At 51.2% G+C, this 24,488-nt stretch overlaps 9 protein-coding genes across 9 annotated transcripts; 6 read left to right on the top strand and 3 right to left on the bottom strand.

The window, feature by feature from the left end:
• Positions 1-1,624: 1,624 nt before the first annotated feature.
• Positions 1,625-2,877, top strand: MAA_02527 (uncharacterized protein; the record flags this gene model as incomplete). The annotated part of the gene is made up of 3 exons (XM_007820525.1): positions 1,625-1,869; positions 1,920-2,221; positions 2,306-2,877. 3 exons carry the CDS (start codon positions 1,625-1,627, stop codon positions 2,875-2,877), a joined length of 1,119 nt encoding a protein of 372 aa, XP_007818716.1.
• A 1,286-nt stretch (positions 2,878-4,163) lies between these two features.
• On the top strand, positions 4,164-5,480 carry MAA_02526 (uncharacterized protein; the record flags this gene model as incomplete). The annotated part of the gene is made up of 1 exon (XM_007820524.2): positions 4,164-5,480. The coding sequence occupies one exon, from the start codon at positions 4,164-4,166 to the stop codon at positions 5,478-5,480; it is 1,317 nt and encodes a 438-aa protein (XP_007818715.2).
• Positions 5,481-6,266: 786 nt separating this feature from the next.
• Positions 6,267-7,337, bottom strand: MAA_02525 (malic acid transporter; the record flags this gene model as incomplete). The annotated part of the gene is made up of 1 exon (XM_007820523.2): positions 6,267-7,337. One exon carries the CDS (start codon positions 7,335-7,337, stop codon positions 6,267-6,269), a length of 1,071 nt encoding a protein of 356 aa, XP_007818714.2.
• Positions 7,338-7,956: 619 nt separating this feature from the next.
• MAA_02524 (cell wall biogenesis protein) lies at positions 7,957-8,439 on the bottom strand (the record flags this gene model as incomplete). The annotated part of the gene is made up of 4 exons (XM_007820522.2): positions 7,957-7,965; positions 8,031-8,134; positions 8,220-8,325; positions 8,380-8,439. The coding sequence occupies 4 exons, from the start codon at positions 8,437-8,439 to the stop codon at positions 7,957-7,959; spliced, it is 279 nt and encodes a 92-aa protein (XP_007818713.2).
• Positions 8,440-12,511: 4,072 nt separating this feature from the next.
• Positions 12,512-13,665, top strand: MAA_02523 (muconate cycloisomerase I, MLE; the record flags this gene model as incomplete). The annotated part of the gene is made up of 2 exons (XM_007820521.1): positions 12,512-12,543; positions 12,594-13,665. The coding sequence occupies 2 exons, from the start codon at positions 12,512-12,514 to the stop codon at positions 13,663-13,665; spliced, it is 1,104 nt and encodes a 367-aa protein (XP_007818712.1).
• Positions 13,666-16,794: 3,129 nt separating this feature from the next.
• MAA_02522 (pre-mRNA-splicing factor ATP-dependent RNA helicase prp43) lies at positions 16,795-17,654 on the bottom strand (the record flags this gene model as incomplete). Its single annotated transcript, XM_007820520.1, has 2 exons — positions 16,795-16,926; positions 16,977-17,654. 2 exons carry the CDS (start codon positions 17,652-17,654, stop codon positions 16,795-16,797), a joined length of 810 nt encoding a protein of 269 aa, XP_007818711.1.
• Positions 17,655-19,100: 1,446 nt separating this feature from the next.
• On the top strand, positions 19,101-20,717 carry MAA_02521 (beta-lactamase family protein; the record flags this gene model as incomplete). Its single annotated transcript, XM_007820519.2, has 2 exons — positions 19,101-19,462; positions 19,526-20,717. The coding sequence occupies 2 exons, from the start codon at positions 19,101-19,103 to the stop codon at positions 20,715-20,717; spliced, it is 1,554 nt and encodes a 517-aa protein (XP_007818710.2).
• A 763-nt stretch (positions 20,718-21,480) lies between these two features.
• On the top strand, positions 21,481-21,873 carry MAA_11076 (Phosphomethylpyrimidine kinase type-1; the record flags this gene model as incomplete). The annotated part of the gene is made up of 1 exon (XM_011413042.1): positions 21,481-21,873. One exon carries the CDS (start codon positions 21,481-21,483, stop codon positions 21,871-21,873), a length of 393 nt encoding a protein of 130 aa, XP_011411344.1.
• A 905-nt stretch (positions 21,874-22,778) lies between these two features.
• MAA_02520 (phosphatidylserine decarboxylase family protein) lies at positions 22,779-24,128 on the top strand (the record flags this gene model as incomplete). The annotated part of the gene is made up of 1 exon (XM_007820518.1): positions 22,779-24,128. The coding sequence occupies one exon, from the start codon at positions 22,779-22,781 to the stop codon at positions 24,126-24,128; it is 1,350 nt and encodes a 449-aa protein (XP_007818709.1).
• Positions 24,129-24,488: the final 360 nt, after the last annotated feature.

The following is a 24,488-nucleotide window of genomic DNA, read 5'->3' as shown; positions in this document are numbered from 1 at the left end:
TTACAGTCTCCCTACAGTACCTAGGTATGTACTAATATAGTACTGACAAACCAGCACCTTGCTGTGCACCGTCAATACTGCGCGTGTTTATCTTTCTCATATCTACGACCACAAAACCCAACAGGTCAACGGCCATTTGGGCCACCCGCTCATTGAGAACTTTCTCGCCTTGTGGATGTGAGCCTGATGTGACGTGACAAATGTGAGTCAATCATGACTCTGGGGATGTGAGTTCAATCTGAGCTTACCACTCATAGACCTCAGCTGATACCCCACATTAAATCACACGGCGGAGATGCTAGGCGCCAGGTGTCAAGGCATCTGATGGTTATAGACGGCCTGATATCTAGAGGTACTTGCTTTGGTGCTTCATGAGTCTTGGTTATGCACATGCAAGTCGGACGGCGAGATTGACAGGGGTATTAGGGCTGCAAAGATGCTGCTATCAAAGTCAAGTGAGAGCTCCTGAAATAAAGTCAAAACACTGAGTTGAGCTGACTTCCCAAGCCTAGAAAGAAGCGTGATGCTTATCCCTAAGGCATGCTCACAGTTTATATAGCCTCTCGTTTCCCCAGGCAAGACACAAAGGAGATGGGACGCCAGATGGACGTCGCCAATCTGTAACCTGGAGGCATTGCCTCCTTGGTGAAAGCCGGGATAGCCCTCACTGAAGCAAATATTCCAGAGAGACGAGGAAACTGCGGCATGACACCTAGAGAGTTGACTAGAGGAGACAGTGGCAGTGGCAGTCGTTTCCCAAACTTGGCTGCCACTTAGGATTCACTATTATCGACGTGCTCTCGCAAAGCTGCGAAGCCGTAAGTTGCCCACGGGAGGTCGGGCGTACCGAATACCTAGATATCCCATCGCATTGCCGCACGATGTTGCCCAGTAGCTAGCGACAGGAACATTTGTCGTCGTCTTATCACTTTAGGCCTCTGATTCTATCAGTGATGTCCTATATTTACCTCTTTTACTTGCCAACTGTAAGTAAGCTGCCTCACCTTTAACGTATAAAAGCTAAAGAAAACGCTGATAGAATGCTCACTCATTTATCGATATACACTATGCGGGATGTGGCCATGGCATCCACACCTACGACCGGATGAGCATATGCCTAATATCCGTAGATACACATGCGGCCAAATCTCGATTAGTAAATCCATGCAGCGCTGCTACCTTGCAGCAACCTGCCATTCTGCACCTGAAGTCAAACTCCGAGGCCGAAGACTACTCAGCAAGTTCTTAACTTCCACTGATCCTACCTCGTCTCCGCTTTCCATGTAGTCAATCACGGGGAAAGAGATCTCATAGGCATGATGTGTTGAAAGAAGGCGGCATGTCCGCACCAGTGTGCAGATATTCCTGCGGAAAGGGCTTGGCGTGCATAAAGCTCATCGGGACAGGACTATCAAGAATGGCGAAGCGGGAGCACCGGCATGACCGGTTTCACTGAGACCTTTCAAATTAGATACATGAAGAACACGTGCCGTAGGGTATAAAAAGACGGCCTTCATCATGGACTAGACACCAGGAGCAATCTCCAACGCCCACATTTGTACTCTCCACTACCAAAGTGATTTCTGTCAGACATCCAAGCCCCTCTTTTCCAACTTGTACAAACATGGCGTCTTTACTCGTGGATGTCGGCAAATGGGTTGCCAAATTTGCGGCGAAAGAAGCCTGGGGTGCCATCACAGGGAAGCAAGCCGTACCAACCGCCGAACTCCTCGATACCATCATTGCCGGACAAAATGAAATAGCCCGCCAGATTGAAAACTTGTCCATCAAGCTCGAGATCCTAGAAGCCATGAGACGTATTCTTTACTGGTCAAAGCGGATGGATGAGATCATGGACGATTTCAAGACGTCTGTTGCCCCATCGCACGCGAGCAATTCACACCGCTAACATTGCCCAGTTTAAACGGCGGAGTGATCGACGAGGCCGACCCAGCCTACGCCGAACTCCTCGCAGCTCTCCGAAACGAGAACCACGGTGTCCGCTATAGCACCTTTTCCATCTACAATGCCATCATGGGGCTGCCCGGGCAGGGCGCCGGCGCAATCTACGTCTGGCACGGACAGGCGTTCCCCAAGCTCAAGGACGACAAAAACCTCTACTACTTCATGGCCGACTACGTCAAGGAAATGGACGACAACCTGGGGCCGATTGCCTATCTCTTGCGCCAAGGTCTTGTGCTGAGCCTCTTCACAGCCTACTGTACGTGGCAATGCCCCCCCCCATCATCATCTCCCTTCCCTCCCCGTGCCTTGGTGCGCCCAGCTAATCTTGCCGGGTGAGCAGCCGAGACGGACGCAGAGCGTCTCCGCAAAGAATGCGAGGATCGCGTAAACACCATTGCCAACACGCTGTATAATATTCTCTACCCGCCTGGCCTTCGCTTCCTGAAACCCAGCCTTGACAGTGCCGGCAATCAAGGCGGCAACCAGTGGCAGCGGTGGCAGCAAAAGGACAAGAGCGACTACTTCCTTGTCATGAATAACTTTTACATTCCGTGCCTCGGTAGCGGCAAGAAGCCCACGCAGACCAACAAAACGGAGGCGTGGAATTTCGCCCTCGAGCAGGACTCTGAGCCCCTTGGGGCGATGCGATTCCTGTCTGCTTGGGATAATAAAGGGAACAAGCGGCTCCGGTACAGCAAGATGTACCAGCAGGGGTGGAACATTGATTTCTCTACGAGCACGAACAAGGACACGAGTGCGATTTTGTTTAAGCTGATACCGCTGGAGGAGAGCGAGGCGGGGAAGCAGCCCTTGTTTCGGTTTGTGCCGTATCTTGAGAGTTCAAAGGGGATTGTGACCAATAATTCCAAGACTTTTAGCTCGTTGTTTCTTCCTGTCAATCCTCAGAGCTAGGGGGGCTATGGGAGTTGAAAATAATAAGTCGACATGGCGAGAGAGAAGCACGCGGGACAGTATATTAGGAGGATTACTTGGCTACCTATTCAATAGTCCCTTTCAAGGGGTTCGCCTTGTGTACTAGGGCATGTAACTGTGCTTGTCTTGTGAGAGCTATCATTCCTTGGAACTGCCGAGGGGTATCCAGAGGAGGTCAAGTGAAAACTTACAGAGCTAAGTATAGACGGGGACTCGCGAAATACCTTGGACTTTGCTAGCGTTGAGGCCATGATAAAGTAGCCCTCTATTAAAGGATACGATTTGTTCTGTGAGATGTGACGCCTCTATCGCCAAGCTGCGTGGCTCTGAGCCTCCAGTTGCCAGAAAGCCATCACCCACGACTTCCTCCTACTTGTAGTTCTAAGGGAATACTTGTTGCTGTTTTCTCGCATAGTTCCCGGTACAATTTATTTCGGTGCTATGCCTAGTGCCCATGTCTTAATTGTCTATTATAATCTGTGGCATAATATATTTGCCCATCAAGAAGTATACGCTAATATATTGCGGTATATCATAATATAGAGAGCGATACCCGGGTATCTGATCTCGTCGAGTTCCTCTTGTGTCTCACTGTAGTCTCTAGATAGCTTTAAGCGCCTTCTAGGCTGGTAAAGATTGAAGCGTGTCCAGTCACTCAGCTACGCCTCTTGCAGCTTTGTCGTATCTGAGAGACCATGGCGTTGGTTGTGCAACCGTAGCAGCAGTCCGGCTTTCGAATGGCCGATTTGAACCTGTAATTATTGGCTGAGCCTCAGAGCCGTCAAAACACACCGCTTGTAGCCGCTCGACTTTCGCCCGCTAAAGATCTAGCACCTTGAACTTAATCGTCTAGGCCCTGTTCTACTAGGCATAAAGTTTCGGGACGACGATGACTACTTTGTAAGGCCAGTGTGGCCGTAATAACTACCGAGGTAGCTTTTGGGGCTACTTTTACTTGGCTCAAGCCGACTTTTAATTTACCTTTTTGCGATAAACCATCATCCCTAGGTGTAGTATATTATATTACCCATTGGCAACTAAGTGGACTTTTTCTATTAAGTGTAAGAGAAAAAACCCACTTAGTTGCCAACGGGTATAATATGCAAAATTAAAGTTTAACTATAGTCCAATGCTTGTGTCTCTGACTCATAATCCAACATTTCAAAGTCGTAAATGTATAAAAAAGAGGCGAGGCGGCACCACTTTACCTGCTTTGCTCTTCAAGACCTGCCAAGAACACCTGTGACCTGATGACTCTTCCATCTATGGCTCCCCAAGTACCAAACCTAGTCGCCTTGAGGGCTGACTATACCAAAGCACAAGACGCCTTGGTACATCTTCAGATGGAATTCGACGAGCTATCACGCCAGGTTGAGCCAGACCTGGATCCCGACCAAGAGCAGCCAGAGCCAGATCGCGAAGCGTCTCTGCAGTTAGCAACACTTGGTATTGAGCTAGCTTCTCAGCAGAAAAGCACCATCCAGCTGGAGCGAAATATCGTCATCCTCAAGCGGGAGGCCGGCATATTGCAGCCCGAAGAGGCCAAGCAACGCCTTCAAGAGCTAAGTCAACGCTTCTTCCGCGCGGGCGACGAGCTATGGCGATATCAAAAGAAGAGGAGGCGGTTCGATCCCCGACCGGCACGACTGTTAGACCCACGCGATGACGGCCTGGCCGAGTGCCTTTTTGTTCTGTACAAGAGACCTGAAGGGCAAAACCAGAGACGACGAGCACATAGTAAGTCCCGAGGATATATTGACCATCCACGCCCCAATACTTGGCGCGCCGGCGCTGTGGCCTACTACCATGCCAAAGGCATCGACCACGGCGAGGGTAAGGATGCGGTTTGGTGCCATGTCTCCGGCGCGTGGCACAGTACTACCTGCGTCAAAACGGTGCGTATCGTGCCCCCCCTTCCGGATGCCGGCTGCATCGGTGAGATGCTCTTTGGCCCAAGGGCACAATCCACTGAGCGACCAGGGAATGCTCTCTTCATGCGGGGCTATTTGAAGGACTGGTTTGATAACGATGACATCGTGATTATCCCGGTCAACGCGACGGAACGCCCCATTACCCGATGGCGGATAGGTGTAATAACCAACGACATCCGAAGGGAATTATGCTGGTCCGCGCCCGAGGGCTTGGGACAAGACATTAACGGAAAGGAACTGAAGTTCCTTGGCGAAAAACGCCCCGTTGCACGCTTTCTTTATTTCCGTTTCGTCATGGCGCTCGTACGCATCAAGGACGTCAAACGAGCCGGATGGCAGGATGTCTGGGCCCGGTTCTACGCCCAACGCCCGTTCCCGACGCCGGGGAACTACATGCGCAAGGCCATGATATTCGCCCTCGCGACTCATTTCGAAGGCGCCGACATGAAGGTGGTAGAGTCCTGGGTCGCGGACCACGGTTTCGAGTCGCCGTTGAAGATGACCGACGACGAGGCCACCGAGGCGGCTCGCCGAGTCCATGTCGCGATGGAGGCTGTTACTTTGCGCAGACTAGAGGAAAGAAAGTATTATGAAGATTCGGAGGAATTTACAGACAGCGATTCAGCCGAGGATTTAGAGTGGTACGACTAGTTGGGGCTGTCTGGGGTCGACTACGCCCTCGTTGCAACACCCTCACATGTATTTTTAGTAGCAACGGGTGGGAATCAGGATGCAGCAGTGTATAGCAAGCCGCGCAAAGTGCCAGTAGGGCAGACGCCATTTCTTTGCCTCTGCCGTCCATTCAGCTTTGGCAGCATTCGGGACCTTGACGGATTTGTCGACGAACTCGATCATTGCTTCATATACAACTTGCTACCAGGGAGGTTCAGTGTCTGCTGAGTATACATAGGGATCCATGGCATAGCCATCCGAACCTTACTGCCAGCAACACACTATCGGAAGACTGGTTACACAGCCCTAGCCAGAAACGAATACTGAGCGGCATGGTGCTCATAAGCTGACATACGACAACATCATCAATGAATCGAGGTGCATTCTGCAAGGAGCCCAGGCTGTCGACTTGGTCTAGATGCATTACTGTGGCCATAGCCAACGAGCCACTATCATCTTTATCCATAAGTGTCGTCACAGGCATCAGGTATAGGTAGAGGTTTGTGTGTAGCGGCATTAAGAACGGGAACATGGGCAACACCATTGAGCAATTTGAGCTCTCAGCGCCGCGCTGTCCTCCGAGCGCACACATGATATAGACCGAGAACCGAACATACCGAACATAGAAACCATATCAGCACCAGCATTACTACCAGCACCGTCGACCAGATTTTGAACGCAGCAGACGGCAAGGTCCTGCCAAGTTGGATGGCAGAGTTTGCATACACACCCTAGGCCTCCATTAGCAATATCTTGACCGACTTGTCAACAGAGTCGCCGGCTTACCCACGGAAACACGGTTGCCCACAGGGACAAATGGAAAGCAATAGAGTGGTTCTGTTTCGACCTTGCAACCACAGACCTTGTAATGCTAACAATGGCGAATGCCCACCAGAATGTGCCCTGGCCCCAGTTCACAAGCCCAACGAGAATGCTCGCGAACGCAACCGTGTCAGCCCCCTGATCGCTGAACAAGAGCGCTCCTTGCCCGGATGCGCCAAACCCCCCCTTGAGTTGGAAGACGGCCTTTCCAAGAGTCTGAAGCGCAAAGCTACTCTGCCCCCAGGGCCCGCACAGCACCATGTGCGAGTACATCTGCTCCGGGGGGAACTCGTGATGCGAGCCCGCGGGTTCCTCCCACGGCTGAAGCAACCTGGCCAGGTACAGCACGTCGAATGCCAGGACCGTTGGCAACGCCAGCCCAATCTCAAGATATGCCACGACGATCATGGGCACTCTCTGCGCGGCGCTCAGCACGGCGGACTGGCAGAGCGTCCCTGCGCCGGCGGCCGACGTCAGCGCCGCGATGAGGGGGAGCTGTACCACTGGCGTAAAGCTTCTCGCCAGCCCGCCTTCGCTTCGAATCGACCTGACGAACACGTCTGGTAGGCCGATGCAGGCCAGCACCGCGAGGGCGCAGTTTACCCACCACAGGATGTAGACGGCGAGGCTCCAGCCCCTGCCGCCCCAGGAGGGTATCACCACCAGGGAGAGCATCTGGATGCAGGACATGAAAGCTATGCTGATGCTGGCCGTGCAGGCTGCCTCGGTCGTGTCGGTGGCGATGGACCTGGCGACAACCCGGGGCGACGCGAGCAGCCGCAGGAGAAAGATGGCAAGCATGGCCGCCAGCAGCACCATGTTGAGGAACCAGAATACGATGGAGATTGTGTGCAGCCCGTGGAATTGGTAGGGCAGTTGGTTGAGGACAATGGCCAGGATGCCGGTGCCCTGCGGTATGAGGAACCACCGCGTCGTGAAGGACGTGAATGCCCGCCGCGCAGGCGGGAGTCGCCTGGCGTCTTCGTGATGGACAGAATCGCCGAGGCTATTCATTGTTCGGACCGTCCATGTCCATTTTCCTCCACTAAATGGGTTATTTTGCCCCCTTTATGAGCTTTATATGGCGCTGGACCACAAGCCGGCGCCACCAGCTTCGTCCGTCATCCTGACGTCAACATGGCGGCCATGTCGCTTGGACCAAAACTCAAGGGAGTATTTCTGAGCCTTGGTGTAAAGGTTAGACTGCTTTATTAATGCTTAGTGAACTTTGTTGGGATTTGTATAGCAAGTTTACAATTTGGATATATGCAGTAATAGCCTTCTTGTCGGGAGCCGTAAGAACGCTGCATTGCTGACTGCTCCTGCGTATAAAAGCAGGAAAGATGAGCGTATTCACATGTGTCCCTCCAAGGCAGTGCCTATGTGAACAAAATGACGGTACTAACCCTCACTGAGCTGATCTGCGCCAGAATTAAAAAAAAAAGCATCAACTTGATCTCCAACTGCAGTACGTGCATGTTAGATACGCATGTTATAGAGCGACCAGCCCAGTACTGGTTCTTACAAAATTCTTCCTCCCTCTCCAGGTTCCAATCTCCCTGTGCAGTTATTCTAGGTCCCCAGAACGTTGCAACACTCGGGCTTGCCAACAGGGGCGTGTTCTCCTCCCGCTTTATCGGTTCTATGCGCTTAAAATTAGATAGACTGCCACTTGACAGGAAGTAGACCCTTATTAAGGTCTCTCACCTTGGTTCCTATCCTGATTTCCGACTGGACTTTTGCCACGCCGCGTTGATGGACAGCAGCATGGGCCTTGCCGATCGCATTCACGACTTCATCCCAAGTACCCTCTGCGATAATACCAATTAGTGCTGAAACGGTTTGGAAACGCTTTTCCTAGAAAGCACTAGGAGACTGAAGGCAGGTCGACCTTACCAAGTACTGTTCCCGTTGTCTGCATTGTATGCTTTACCCCGGTGTGTTTGAGAAGTCGCTCTACTTCTGCAAGTTCTTCGGCAATTGAAGCCTCACCAGTCCCAATCTGTTACCCGCGTTACTATACAACTAGATGCAAATCTTGGTCAGTCGGGCTTACGGGAACCAGATTAAAGTCGGCTAGACACTTCGGTGGAGTAGACAGCAAGTTGTAATCCATGACGGACGTATTCTGCTAATCAGTGTCAGACACGATGCGGAGTTTTACGTAGCAATCAGAGTCCAGAGAAGGGGATGAAGAGAAGAGTGCGCATATATACCCATCGCGTGGTGGCGAAATCATCAGCCATCATCAGCCTCCTTAGGTTACGGGGGTACGTGACGCAGTATTGTTGGTGGATTTTATGGTTCAGTTCTGCATGTTTTTCGAATAAGGTTTTGTTGCACACCATTTGACTCCAATGGTTGTTGCTTAAGCTGCGTCTCCAAGGTTTGGGTGGCAATCGATCTACGTAAATATGGCATCAGTTTATCGTCAAAATGTGAAGGTAATGATTGACTGACTGCCTTATCTGGAACTCATTTAATTATCTTTGATATTAAGACCCGTGGCACAAAATGGTTACCTGGTACGCGAAGGCGCTGACGGTGATGATGGTCGATTCACCAGGAAAGCAGCATGAGGGAGGTGATTTTGGTAGGAGCGACCCGAGCTGGATGTAACAGGCCATGCAAGTGATGTTGCAGCAAGTTGTACGTTTTTTTGGCTTCGAAAGATGGCTGCACCTACCATGGCCAAGCTCTGGACGCTTATGCGTTGGCCAAGTGAAGGATTCAAGGGTGTTCTATGTAGAAATCTTGTGCATAAGAGGGCATTTGTAAGATTATGGAGTAATGAGGTACCCTGGACGGTGACTAGACGGTGGCTCCTTCCACAACCGGAAATGAAGTTGCATTCCTTCACTGCATCTGAGGATTGGTGTCAAGATGTTGGACACGGCACCGGCCAGCATCGATCTTTGCCGAGAAACACGTCTTGACCGTGAGGTCAAAGGTGCCCTTTGCGTCTTGTAAGCCCCCATCGGCACAGGAGTGGTCCGATTTATACGGACATTCGTCCAGTTTGTCCTGCATATGGAAAGCTACTCCTCTGTAACGGCCATCGCCGAGATCCAGCTTCTTGTTTTGCGCCCGCATGTCTGAGCTGACTTTTTTGCGCTCAATGATTTTAGACTTCTATAGCTATGCTGATAGAGAACTTAGCAGGCGTTGTCCTGAGAACTATGCTTCACTCAGCCGCCTTGCCAGAGGCTGGGAGCCAGGTTCAATAGAGTGTCGGCAACGGAGCACATCCTCACCAGAATTTTTGGCCTGTACGACCTCAAACTTTAACTTGTGGTATACATTGCCCATCATGCCCATTACATCCCGCATGGGCTCACTCGGCTGCCTGTTGTTGGAAGCGTCCAGACACGTCGCCGCAATCTCCCTCTCCCGCATCTTCAGGACCTCAATCACGGATACATCAATGTACCAATCAGTTGGGCTCCAAAACTTATCTGTGTATCAGCTCATCTGATCTTTCAAAGTCGCCCCAGCGAGGCGCATTCGCGTTTTCTTGCTCTGTCTCATCCCTCGATACAAGAGGGTTACGCACGCCGGTGTCGAGCAGCACGATATGAAGCAAAACACCCTTGCAGTATGTTCAGTCTCCCACCGCTGGACGAAAGTTGAATCCCTTCGATGCCTTGGTCAACCTGGGTTCCTTTGCGTCGGTTATCGTCACAAGCTATGAAGAGAGGCGTAACGAGGAGAGAGAACCGCCTCGTGAGGTCTTCCATAGAGAAGATGCTCTCTGGATCTTGGTGCGTCACTTGCAACTCGTGCATCTCCTAGTCCAGCCACAGGACAGAGCCGTTATTTGCACATATGTAGGCAGTTTGGTGGCGTGAAGCCTGCAAGCCCATGACGTGAATGAGATCGGGTCATGGGGGAAACCAGTCATCTGGTGTATATTAATCTGCTTCGTCTATAGCTAAACACCTGGACCACTTCCACAAGGCCAAAGAGATTCAAAACATCAACTCGGACTCTCGTATGCGTGGAGGAGCTGTCGATCACACTATCAGAGAGACATCAACCTGCTACGAATAGATCTGACGAGTGGGCACACGCGCTGTTCGTGTATGATGGAGAGATGTTGGTCGTCCAGGGTCGGAACAAGCTGGTGTTAGGCTTGGGACACGTTAAATATCACGGTCCACGTCGTCGTATTCACCCCAGGCCCGCTCGACGGAATCAAATAGTCTTGCCGGAGACACCTTTTCCAGAGCCACGGGAACAGGGCAAGAAGCAAGAGATGAGATGGAGTATTGGACAAATCTGGGAAACTATCCTCCAGCAGGATATGAAGCCAAGGAGAAAGTGGACGATCTATATCAGGCTCTCCAGGTGGAGAGGAACAAGACAATTGGCAAGATGTATACAGCATCATGACGATTATTGAACTGGTCCTTCAGCCAGTGTCCTCTTCCAACTCACAAAAAAGCCAACAAAATAAGCTAGCCGAGTTAACAAGCACGCCATCAACAACTCAGCCGCGCTCCAAGCGACATGGACTTTCTGGCCCTGAATATGCTGAGGTCGCCCAAGCTTTCTCTTCCGAGCTGACCAGCACGGAAATGGCTCATGAGGCCGTTGCCTGGTCACTTCGCGTTATTGAGACCGTACTTCATTAGCGGGGCTTCGGAAACAGCAAATGCGCAAGAGCTGTATATAGCGAGCTGCGTATATTCAGTGCGGGTGTGACTCGCGTCCAATTTGGTAAGGATTACTCGGGTTGTGGGTATAAGTTGTAACTTGAGAAGCTTCCAACCGAGCATGTGACGAGATTGGCATGTATAGTGTCAAAAGTAACACAGATGGCAGGATTAACATGCAATGTCAATACATTTGCTGTACCTGCTTATATTTTTCGCTCATTGCTCTCATAAGGCTCACTACAGATCCTGCATCTAGAGTGAAGATGCAGCCATTGTCGACTCAACTTATATCCCTATAATGGCTGAAATGAAGATATTTTCAGAGAATTACAGGCACCTCGATAGAGCAAAACGCTGATATTGATGATGATTGAAGAATTTAGCTGAAAGCCCTGCAGACCCGGAAGATTGGCCCCTTTGATACCCTGTTGGAGCCCCTGAGGACCCCTGCGATGACCCTCATCCAACATGGCAGCCCCAATTTGAACCTTCGAAAAAGCAATTATCGTGACTGGACCCTTTGGACATTTATTTCGCACGTTTTGAACTCAACATATGTGTATCAGCATGAGTCGAATTACTCTTTACCTCCAGTCGTCTAATACTCATAAACGCAGCATATAAATCTTGTACGTTTTATAAACAGCAAGACGAACAAAAGCATAATTGCAATAGGCCGCGAGTGGATTTCGGAAATCTTTTCCGTCTTTGTTCCGAGCTTGCAAAAGCACGTCCCGTAATGACGCCATCTTGGCCCAATTCGTCGGCGCCAGGCCCATCGCGCCAATCGGCACTTCGTCCCATTCAGCCACGGCAGTCGATTGCCGCGCCATTAGTAATGGCCCAAGGAATTTTGGAACCCGCCGAACCGTCCTCCGTTGGTCCGGTTCGCCGCACAACTTGTGATCCGCGCGTGATCCACGCCGGCTTGGTACGCCGTCATCTCGGATGATTTGCACCGGCTGCAAGTCGAGGCGATGAACCTATGCCCGTTGCCGGCAGTCTCGGCGTGACGTTTCTCAAAAACTTTGTATCCACTACCGCTGCGCGTATTCCTAGGGCGCGGCGCAGAAAACTCTCCTGGCGCGTGGAATTTGAGTCAAAATCAACAACTCGTGTTATGAGGCTTTTTACTGTTATTTCCGTGGGCATGACTTTGGGACTAGGTAAGTAGCTTGTTCTGTTTCTGGTACCGACTTCATGCAAGGTCTCGTACAAACGGCCCATGCGCCCTTCTTGAGTGGCAAGACAACAGGGCATGTCGCATACATATGCTTGTTCAAAAGTTTAAGGGTTGCATCCGGCCCGTCTCGGAAATTCGCACGGGGACGTAAATCGCCAATCGCATGAAAACTATAGCCAAGGGCCGCGTAGTACTCAGAGCAACCACCAGTGATGAAAGGCAGCTGCGAGGCCCCCTGGTGGTATTGATATGATCTATTTAATTCACAGCCGCGGCCTAGACAAAAATTTACTCGAAGCCAAAAAAAAAGCAAAAAAAGGTCGCCAAGTCAGAAAACCTATCCAAACATGGAGCTATTCGTGGGCACGTTCAACGTCCCGTACATATACACCCTCTCCTTCGACCCTCTCCTTGCCCATCACACGTCAGTCATGCGACCGCTCCTCACGCCTGGATTTCCTTTGCGCCAAACCAAAAGACGCTGTACGCCGCAGCGTGGGATCCCCCCAGCGTGGCAGCCTACAAAAGCCAACTCGACGGCCCATTCCACACCCTCGAGCCGATAAACACCAAGCCGGTAGCCAATTCGCCCGGTTACGTCGTCGCCTCCGACTCGCATCTGTACAGCGCTGGCGGCGCCACCGGCGAGGCATTCCATCTAGACAGCGACGGCGCCCTGGGCGACCTAGCACAACAGCTTGACTTTGCTAACGGCAGCCCTGGTGGCGTCGCCGGTCTTCGCTCCGGAGCGCACAGCGCCGATCTGAGCCCCGACGGCCGCACGCTGTACGTCGCAGACATCGGGTCGAATGCCGTGTGGACGTTTTCCGTTTCGCAACAAGCCACCGGGTCGTCTGCCCTTCTCACAGAGCAGCAGAAGAACAAGGCGGCGAGGGAGGAGGACGGCCCGCGCCATGCCTGGCCCCATCCAAACGGACACATCTTGTACGTCATCCAGGAGCACTCCAACATGGTGGACGTGTTCCGAGTGAATAGGCGCCGGGACGGAACTGTGCAGGACCTGGAGCACCTCCAGGGCGCGAGTGTTTTGCCACCGGGCAAGAACGCATCCGACTACGCCGCGGATGAGGTCCGCTTCTCGACCGGACCGCCGGGCCACGCCCCTAGATACTTGTTCGCGTCCACCAGGGGCTCTGATGCCAGTCGCAACGGCTACGTCTCGGTTTTTGAACTGGACAGTCAAGGCCGGCTGGTGCGTACGGAGGCTACTGATCTCTGGGAGACACCGACGAGCGGAGGCGGCTCAAACGCGGTTGAGCCCGCGCCGTGGGTGGCCGAAACTTCTTCCGACGTTCAATACCTGGCCTTGACGGATGCCGCCGCTGGCAAGGTTTACATCCTCGGCTTTGATGGGGCCTGTATCTACGAGGTCAGTGAGGTGGCTCTTGAAATACCTGCGTCTGACGGGGACAAGTTTAATGGTACGGTTCAAGCCGCCACGGCCGTGTGGCTGACGCCTGCTCGGGGGCTGATAGAATGATTGATGTCGATTGACGGATTCCAAGAGGCGACTTGGTTCACTGGGAGATGAGTGTCATGGTCCTCAAGAGAGGTCTGCAGTTAGTTAAACCTGGCTGCATAGGGGAGCCAAGGGTCAATGATTCTGGGCCTTCTCAAACTGTTTACCCGTTGCGCTACAGTCGGCTTCTCTTCAATGTTGTCTGCTATCACACGGCAAATGGACCAGAACAAAGGCGTCAGCCACGGCAACGTTGGCCTTGTTCCGTAATAGCAGGATGACGACGGAGACAAGACCGCGCGCCACTGCCTGAAGCAAGGGTGTTCAATCCATGTCATCTCTATCCCTGGATTCGAGGTCAACACTGTTGTCAATCAGCAGCTGTACGGCTGTCGTCCATGGCCATGGTTTGCAGACTCATAGAGGAGGGATTCGACCAGGAGCTTATTTTTATGAGAATCAGAGTAGTCGCAAATATCGTGAATGACGAGGCAAGGGAAGCGGTTCATTAGCCCCGCTGCTTCCATTTCAAAGCATAGCATGTTTTTTTCCCCTTCGCCACTCTACCTGAGCATGTTCTTCGTCAGGAACGGCTATAGCAGCGACATATTCCGGGAGAATCGCACATATCCCACCAATTGTGTAGTCGTCCCTGTCTGGACCTTTCTTCTCTCTAGCGCCGTGTGCAACCCAACATTCTGCATGTCAAACCATATAAGAAATCGTCCTAGCTTTTCGACTTGTTCTCTCTTAACCCGCCGCTGCTTCTCAGCTCGGACTGTCTGTGTGTAGCTGGTCCACGAGCTTCTGGGCAGACTCAGGGCTCGACAGCAAGTCTTTTTCGGCCGATGGTATTTCACCCCTCGTCGATGCTGCCAGGCGTTTTTTAAAGTCCACAATAAAATCTAGCTGCCGCTGGTCGACTATTTCATACGCTCGATGCCATGGCACTCCCCACTCAAAGTCGCTCCTGCCGGATACCTTTGCCTTTACGGCGTCGGGCAGGGAAGGAGCGGAGTTTGGAAAAACGGGGACAGGAGATGTGTCAAGTCGTCTATATCAAGTCTGGTGCTTCATCTTCCGAGTTTGGTGATTTCTGTGTGACGCGTGAGTATAGCTTGTGGCACCTTTAGCCGTTTTCGTTTGGGCCGACGCCGAGCCTTGCTCAAGATTCGCTTCAATGAATTGAAAGATTTGTCATGGGTTAGAAAAATCACCGTGACTTGAGGCGGTCAACTCGATCAATGAAAGCAACAAGATGTTTTTGCCACTTTCTTAGAAAAATTACCTTCACTACACCGTGCCTCGTATAGTCAATGAGTCTCATTTGGATTTCTGCATGTCCCGGATGCGCTCTAATTGACGAAGGTCACTTACATGTCAGTAGTGTGGTAGAAATCACGAAGTGGAATATAAATGTTGAGTTGACAACAGCAATTTGCGTAGTAGAAAACGATGATGTTTTAAGAGGCTTTTCAGGGCTCAATCAATAGCTTCATTAATGATGATAATAGGATTCAGTTGAATGATGAAAAATCCTGCAAATTTGACCCCTTTTATAACCGGTCGGGGCCCGCTACAAGCCCCTTGGGACCCCTGACGGTAACCCTCAATTTTGACTTAACAATAAAATACCGAGAATCGCCTTTAAGTATCTGTACTGTTTCTTCAAGGATCAGGATGCACCTCGCATAAACCCTACAAATGCTCCATGTGCGATATTGCATCAGCTATTCTGCAGCATGTCCACCAAGGCTTTGATACGTTATGCGGAATCCAGTGAAAGAAATGTCAACGGGTGGAATACAGGGCATCGATAACCAAGAAACCAAGAAGTATATAAAATTCAACTGTAACAGGCAGTAGTGGACTTGCCTTTTGCTTGGTGCGGTTAAACCATGACAAGATCTCTAAAGACATTAAGCTTCTCCAGAGTCTAGGCAAGCGCTGAGGGCTCTTGGATGCCGACGGATGAGAGCGTAGACATGAATGGCCCGAGAAATAGCGCTAAGAACGTGTCAAAAGACCACATGTGCAATGTTGACTGAGGACGCCTGCCGTTGCGTCATAGGAGGTGGCCGAGAGAGGCCACATTGGCGTTCTATTGCCGGGAGAAACATCGAACATGCGGCAGTGGGAGAAGCCAGTGCGTTCGCCTCTGAGTGGTCGATTGTGTCGGAAAATACTTATTCTCCCAGGCCCTACGCACGAATAGACTGGGTCTCATATCAGTGTAAAGGGTCTAGATGCTTCCAGAGTCCTGTGGTCAATGCTTGTGAAAGATGAAGAAGTTGCCAAGAAAACAAAAAGAAGATATAACTTACCATATGTGTATCAAATACCAGAACATATTCGGTCGAAGTTGTGGAGGGGAATCTATTCCTTTCTCAACATGCAAGGATGGCGTCCTCTCTGCCGGTCTACACCTACCATTTCAATGACACATGTATGTACACATACATCTATATGCGACAATGGAAACGTCCAACATCAAAAGGACCTAAGTTTGATAAAAGAGGTGATATAAAAGCAACAAAGCGAGTGAAGAACTGGTCGCTCCCATAGTCGATTCGACGTCATCCCCCGGGCCAAAAGTCAAAGGATCGTCGTGGGAATCGAACCCACTCCCCAACAGGGCTGCCAGAACGACCTTTAGGGCGGGTGCCCAAGGTTTTACAACCATGAAGGAATCGGGTTTGCACTCATTAAGGAATCGGGTTTACACTCATTAAGGAATCGGGTTTACACTCATTAAGGAATCGGGTTTACACTCATTAAGGAATCGGGTTTACACTCATTAAGGAATCGGGTTTACACTCATTAAGGAATCGGGTTTACACTCATTAAGGAATCGGGTTTACACTCATTAAGGAATCGGGTTTACACTCATTAAGGAATCAGGTTTGCACCTATGAAGGAATGAAGAAAATTAGGCTTTCGCCCTTAATTCCATTGGACTTTCGCCCGTGAATGTTGAATTGGGCTTTCGCCCGTGAATGTTGAAGTGGGCTTTCGCCCGTGAATGTTGAAGTGGGCTTTCGCCCGTTAATGTCGTGGACTTTCGCCCTTCAATGTATTGGACTTTCGCCCGTTGATCCATCTGAGATACTTGTCGATTCGTAGGGAGAGAAATGATGATCGGCCTGGAAGCTATGGTGCTAGCTGTCCTTGGGCAGTTCGATTTCTGGCCTTCGCATCGTCGAGGGAACGCTTGACTTGGGGTTGTCTCAGTGACCCGTTCCCTTTTGTCGGCATACGGGCTTCCTGGAAGAAAGGTAGATCCTACTATCGTCAGCTCGTCTGATTGGAAAGGAGTGGCGATAAGATCCTACCACAAGCCATTCTGCATTGATTGCCGTAGCTGTCTCCAGATATTGCTTCCCTCCTGATGTGCGGAGCGTTGTGTACACGATCCACTCGTAATCACCACCCACCAGAGAGCTAAGTGGTGCCAAAAGTGCCGAGGTATTCTCATGCACCGTTCGGTACACATCGCCGGAATGATGGATCGCAGTGTGCGTGCAGAAAGCGATTGCTAAAGCCTTCCGTACGCATGTCATATCCTGAACCGATGCGTGGGTGGGGGCGAACTTGGCCTGGCTTTCCATGAACGACCTGAGTTCTTGTCGCTGAAGATAGACCGCTTCTAGCGCCTGAATATTCAAGAAAAAACGGGAGCACCACTCGGCAAGGTCGAACTTTGGGCCTCCTTCTTGCTGATGCAACTGGCGTACTTGCATGTAGGCATTAAAGGCGTTTGCGAGGGTAAGGTGGTCGGATAGCGAGTGTTGGAAGGACTTCATTAAATAGTCTGCAGCCTGCTGGTATTGAGCTGGACGCAAGAAAATGGACGCCTGGGAGCTGCATAGTAGCGCAATATCGACCATTTCCATACAGCAGCCAAGCTTCGCACCGACTTCAATAGCACGGTACCAGATTGGGTCTACGGGACATTTCGCAGCGAGGTGGCCTTGGGCTGCGGTAACCTGGTTGCGTGTGATAGAATCCATTATAGTCGCGACTGGTGGTCTGAGATCTCTTGTGTAATGGTCTTCTGCAAAGCAGCTTGCGAGAAAAAGGTGTAAAGGTGTGAAATTGGGGGTATCAAACGTGCTTTCGAGAACGATGTGTAAGGGTGTGAAAGTGAAGGTGTAAAAGTTTTCTTGTTTGGACTTTTTGTGGGAGAAAAAAACAAAAGGCCCTAAGAGCAATATATAGAGATGTGAGCAGATGCCAACTGAGCAGACGGCGGCTGGCCGGCGGCTGGCAGCTCGCAGCTGATAGCATGACAAGATCCCAAGGCCAATATAGAGTGAATTGCTCGGTGGGCTTACTCTTTTTGCTAGGTGCGGTCACCCTCTTGATAGCTAAGTATTTATCGTATTTAACCTTTTTTAATATATTATAAACAGATAATTTATAATATATTTACTTATAATAAAATATATTATAGTATTTAACTTAATATTTAAGCACTTAGCAGTACGTAAGCGTACCTAGCAAAAAAAGTAAGCCCGCCAAGTAATTTATAGTGCACAAGCTCAATAAATTTTATGTAATATTTAGACGGCTAGCTTGTTGGTTAAGGGCTGACAAGCCGTCACACTGATCAGTGCCCTTAGGAGTGTCAGGACTCAGCAGAGGGTGAAACCAGATCTAACCAGCACTGAGACCAGTTGACCCTACATATGTACCAGTAGGGGCCGCTGAGCCCTGGCCAATCATACACAGGTTATTCATCAAATCAGGCAAATGGCATATGTAGGCATAGCTGCCTAGATGAATAAGAAAACACTAGCGCCCAGATTGTAGTAGTGGAAAGATGATGTCAATAATGTTTGGTGAGTCACCTCAAAGCTGTACAAACATTGAGTGACAGCCAAGTCCTTTCACTTTTGGAATTCGACTGCCGGCTGTCAAACCGTTGACCCCTCCAAGGCAGCAGCAATGCCGAGTAGTAAGTACCACAACTTGGGGAAGCACTGAAGAGATTGTGAGTCAGCCCGAGTTGGAACGACCCATTTTAACGCTCCATTTGTGGGCTGCCATTGCATCGTCGAATCGTTGATTGGACAACAAGCCAACAGCATATTGCCCAATTTAGAATCGCGCCTTACTCACCTCCACGACGACAGTGCACAGTCTGTGACAGAATACATCTGCCCGTCGAGAAGTATATACTAATCTGCTGTAGTATATTTTTTTCTCGTAGCGCGATGGCCAAGTACCTGGTCTGCGTAAATACTTTTTCTCTCCCACTGTATAATTGGAAAGAGCTCTGGATGCACGAACCACATCTAATCATAGTGCCAAGATATATACGCGTCAATTTCCCCCATTCAACTCTGTGGCCCGGCATCAAGAATCTTTCCTGGCGGCAACTTACTGTCGATGTACATTCCTCAACTGTTACATCGCTTCAACGCCACGGAATATCGCAACTCGTCAACTACATGATGGAGTTGTTCAGCTCTGGCAACTTCTCCTCACACGTAGAGGACCTGATGAAGAAATACCATGTCCCTGGCCTTGCTATTGCCATTACCCACGATGGTACCATGGCCTCCAAGGCCTTCGGGATGGCCTCATTCGAACCCCCAAAGCCAATGACCACCGATACTCTTCTTGACATTGCTTCCGCTTCCAAGTCTCTCACTGCTGCTTCTGTTGCCCTGCTCGTCCATGACGACAAGCATCCCGACATCGAATATGAGGCCGAAATGGCCGAACTATTGCTCGGCGAGTTTGTCATGCCTGGCCAAGGCTACGAGGGCGTTACCGTCGAAGACATCCTCAGTCACCGGAGCGGAATGGCAGCGTGAGGACACCTTTCCTTCCCCCTTTCGCCAATCCATGATCTGTGGCTAATTCCTCATGGCAGCCATGACAATTCATATTTTGGCGTCAGGTCCAACAACCCAGATACCGCGCAGTCCCTCACGCGAAATCTCAGGAACCTGGCACCCGCAGCCCCAGTCCGTTCCAAATTCATCTACTGCAACATCATGTACACCGTCGCCACGTACCTGGTGGAGAAGAAAACAGGTCTCAGCTTCGCCGACTTTCTCGAAGAGCGCTTCTTCCAACCACTCGGCATGACCTCGAGCAACCTGCAGCCGGGACGCGCGCGGGCCAAGGGACTCGGAGACCGTATTTCCCCCGGACACTGGTGGGACGAGACGGCCGGCAAGTACTTGACCTTCATGACCCCCGATTCCCCCGAGGCACAGGGCGCCGGCTCCGTCGTGTCCTCGGTCAACGACTACATCAAATACGTCAAGGCAATGATGAACAAGGAGGGCCCGTTCACAGAAGCCGTTTACCAGGGGATCGTGAAGCCGCGAATCATCATCAGCCCGGATGAGGCCCCGAAACCGTTCTCCTCGCCGCCGCTGTACGCGACAGGCTGGGAGGTGCACCACTACCGAGGCCACATGATTTTCGTTCACGACGGATGCATATCCGGCTCCTCAACGAGCCATTTCTTCGTACCGGAACTGAGATTCGGAGGCGCCATCTTTGGCAACTCGGACAGTGCGTGCTTCGTCGCCGAGATCCTGATGCAGGAATTCCTCGACGAACTCTTAGGCGTGGCCCAGGACCAAAGAGTCGACTGGGACGAGGTGGTGCACAAATTGATCCCAGAGAAAAAGATGGGCAGCGCGGAAAAGGTAACCGAGGAGGAGCTGCAGAAGCGTTGCCCTGGTATAAAAGAATTAGAGCCCCAAAGCGTGCCCCTGGACACTTATACGGGCGAATACCGGAATCCGGGCTGGGGATCCCTCATGATGCAGATCAGGGACGACCGGCTATTTATTGACTGCTCGGATCGATCTTATGTCTTTACACTTACCTTCCAACACTTATTCGAGCAGAAGAAATACATCGCTCTTTACAGGGAAGTGTCGCAAGGTCCGAACCAGCCAATGAGTGCCGAGTTCAGGTTTGAGGGCAATGTTCCCATTCAGCTGGGCATTGAGATTGACGAGGATCTGGAATGCATCTGGTTTGACAAGGTGCAGGAAGACGGACCAGAACCCGTCGTCACTCGCCCCAAGGGCACCGCGGCTTGAAGCGCTTGGCCTTATTCCGGGCATGTGTTGACTTGACTGGCACCAATCAACGAATGGGCTGCCCGCGCCGACACGGACCTGCCTTTTTCTTTTCATCTTGTTCTCACAATCCGTCGACGGATACATCCCCCGAATTCCATAGGGAGAAATCAGTTGCTGCCCAGGGGCTACTCGCAGCCTTAGCCAGATTTGGCCTCTGTACATAGAGTTTTCTAGCTGCCATAGTTATTATTAATGACGAGCCTCTAGAATATTTCCTCTATTTGCTCTTAATCAACACCGACAGTAGCAATTATTCTTTTCATCTCAAGTGCCCTATCAACGGATAAAGGTGGCACTGAATGGCGTAGCCTCGCGGCGTCTTCCCCGGTGAACAGCTAACGCGGCGTCAACACCTTGGACATTCTCTCCAACTATCGCAACACGACGACAAAGAACATCCTCACGTATGCCTTGTTAAGAAAATATATCCGCATTATCAAGCCGAGCAGCCTATAAGAAGGGCACTGACCCTGCTCAGCTGGTGACCTTTGGCATGTCACCAGGCAAACACGGAAAGGGTATAAGCAAAACGCACTCCAACAGTCGCAATAGTCTACAGCTGTGCTTCTTGGACATTGAAGGATCAAGTGGTCCGGTAATGCCATCAACTTTGCGAGAATACATGCATTCTTCTTTCACCGCCGAGCAAAAGCCAAGCACCACTTGGCACGGCTAGCGTTCAGACTTATGGACAGAAGTTTTAATAAACCTCTGGAAGATCATGGAACCCTTTGAATGCCAGCATGCAACTCTGGTCGAGCCCTTTTCATGCCGTCGCCAGAGCATGGGAGAGCATGGGGAAAACCAGCATCAAGTGGCGCAGTACACTCTGGATGAACTTGAAGCTGGCTCCGACTTCTCCCTCTCCGACGTTGCTATCGCATACAAGACGTCTGGTCACTTATGCGGTCTCCAGGATGTGACGTCACATCAAACTGTACACGCCGAAAGTAATGCGCTGGGCTACGGCACCTTGACGAGAGTATATAAAGTTCGTCGTCCCTTGTGCACCCAGGGTACTCCTCCCTCACAGCTGATCGTTGAATCTGCGGCCGGGGCTCATGCTGCCGGTGGTGGGATGACATGGCGGAAAACTGTGCGATCAGAAGAATAGGGAAGCTGCCTAACCGTTGGCGTGCCCAAGACCACCCGATGCACTCATCACCAGCTTTGCCCCATATGAAAGCGGCTTCACAAACAGCGATGCAATGTCGTTGGTCGTATACAACGTAGCCACCGATGTAATGCACAGACTACAAATGTATGCCCAACCGCGAATAGTTTGCCATGGAGCAACTGGGTGTTGAAGTGTAGTTTGATCATTTTTGCGGCAAGCCCGGCACCCGGCACCCGGCCACGGCACAAGTCCAGCTCCGGCTACACAGATAGACTCTTGTGTAGGCATCAAGGTACCTGTTGAAGACTGCATTCACTTGCCTCTTTGGAGTACGACCAAGTATGGTCCTCAAGTACATCGAGGAATCTGTCCTGATGCGGCAAAACACGCATGGGCAGCCATCCACACCAATATCGCCGCGCAACGTCGGTAGGCAACGCCTGCTGGGACTTTTGGCTTTCAGAAACTTGCCTGTGAAGAAACCATGTTTCACAGTCCTCTTTATTCGCCGTGTAATGCATATGCGCAACCCCGCAGTATGTATGTGTCCGGAAAGAGCGAATAGAGACCAACAGCCTTTGGGCCGCATGTGAGTCGGTGACAGTCTGAGTGGCTGGCTGAAATGGACGCTTCCTCAAACATGCAGCAACTTGTCCGATGTTGTCTCATGACTGCAGAAAGAGACTACAACATCATGGCCACGGCTATTCCGGACGGCTGAAGCGGGGGAGATGCTGTCGGCCCGTGTATAAAAGCCTCTTGCGGCCACGAGCTGTGGACAGGCTTGACCAAATGCTCCAAATCATCTTCCCTCAACAGAATTTTTTGGAAAAGGTCGCCCCCATTGGCCTGAATTTCGAAACACATTCACATCACAAGACATGCCACGCACTGCTGCAGTCATGGCGCCTGTAGTTCATGTGCCATACCGCCACGGCGGCTGGCTGCCCAAGAACCGCGTCATCATGATCGACTGGCTCAAGCACCTGGTCAAGGAAGTCGACAAGAGACGTGAGCCTCTGACTCTTCCCAATGAAGTCGAAGACCTTAGGAAACTGATTGAAAGCCGCCCCGATCTCCGCATGTTGGCGTCCGCCATGCTCTCCGAGGTTCCAAACAAGGAGCCTTACCTCTCTGATCCGGTTGGCAACAAACAGATTCGAGACATCGACCATCTTCTGCAGCTCTTCGGCGTGGTCATGACTACGATAGCCCCCGAATGGAGCCAGAAGGGGTACGATGTTGGCCTTATTGGGTTCCCTTTCAACACCGTTCTTGACTGGCCCATGGCCACGCCCAGCGGATATGCGTTTTTCCTAAATGATGATGTTAACGAAAAGCTCAAGGCAATTTTGAATACTTGGAAACAGGAGGTTCTAATGACCTCGGACTCGCTGTACGTCATCACCACTAAGGAAAACATGTGGCTCAGCGAGCCGGCACTCAAGGCCATTGAGAAAGACACAAACGTCGATGGAGTAGACCGCAAATTCCCAGAGCTTTTCATTTGCGACCCCGAGGGCGACCCTGACCATTGGGGGTTCAAGTCCTGGGACGACTTCTTCGTCCGTCAGTTCAGAGACATCGACAAGCTCCGCCCCGTTGCGTCCCCTAAGCAGCCTGAAATTTTAGCCAACGCGTGTGAGTCGAGAGCATTCCAGAGGCAGATAAACGTCCAGAGGCGCGACAGCTTCTGGCTCAAAGGCCAGCCATACTCGCTCTCCGAGATGCTCGACGGCCACTCCTGGACCGAAGACTTTGTCGGCGGCACCGTCTACCAGGCCTTCCTGAGCGCCACCTCCTATCATCGCTGGCACTCGCCTGTCGCGGGCAATGTCATCAGAACAGAAGTCATTCGCGGGACATACTTCTCGGAGCCTACCATCACCGGCTTCTTCGACGGCAACCACCCCGACCCGGCGGCGCCGGATCAGGCTCAAGCGTACATCACTCACGTCGCCGCCCGGGCAATTTTCTTCATTGAGGCGGAGCCCCCGGTTGGCCGAGTGTGCCTCGTCTTTGTCGGCATGGCGGATGTATCGTCGTGTGAGATTTTGAAGAAGTTCAAAACGGGTAAACCCACGCGTGTAGAGAAGGGCGAGCAGATTGGCATGTTCCATCACGGAGGCTCGACTCACTGCGTGGTTTTCCGCAAGGGGATCAAGATTGACTTTGTTCCGGAGGCTGATCCTGAGACAGCTAAAAAGAACCTTATGCTTCGGGCCAAGTTGGGCACTGTGACGGAGGTTTGACGGTGCTCGGCGCGTTGAAGCCTTGGGGGGGTATTCACGAGTTCCAGATTTGTCTTGCTGAAACAGAAAAAAAGCCTCTTTCATAAACTGTTTTTCTTTTGGCGTATGTGCCTATCCAGCCAATCCAGGCCTATCCAAGTACTTGGCATGGCAATTGACCGAACAGAATGTAACCAAGATGGGCCCAAGTAGTTTAACTACCTAGGTAGTATAACTGTCGGTTCTACATCCAAGTTCTGCAATTTTGTCCACCGAGTTGGTATCACTGGGCAATATTTACCCGACTCACTTCACAGGCAGGCTGCTGGTCCTAGAATGAGATGAGCACAGACGTCAACTACTTTTCCATGTATGTATGAC

Source organism: Metarhizium robertsii (genome assembly GCF_000187425.2).
Source record: "Metarhizium robertsii ARSEF 23 chromosome Unknown MAA_Scf_4, whole genome shotgun sequence".
In the NCBI taxonomy this organism is placed as follows: domain Eukaryota; kingdom Fungi; phylum Ascomycota; class Sordariomycetes; order Hypocreales; family Clavicipitaceae; genus Metarhizium; species Metarhizium robertsii.
The sequence above is the reverse complement of the archived record's forward strand: the minus strand, read 5'-3'. Positions and strand labels throughout refer to the sequence as shown.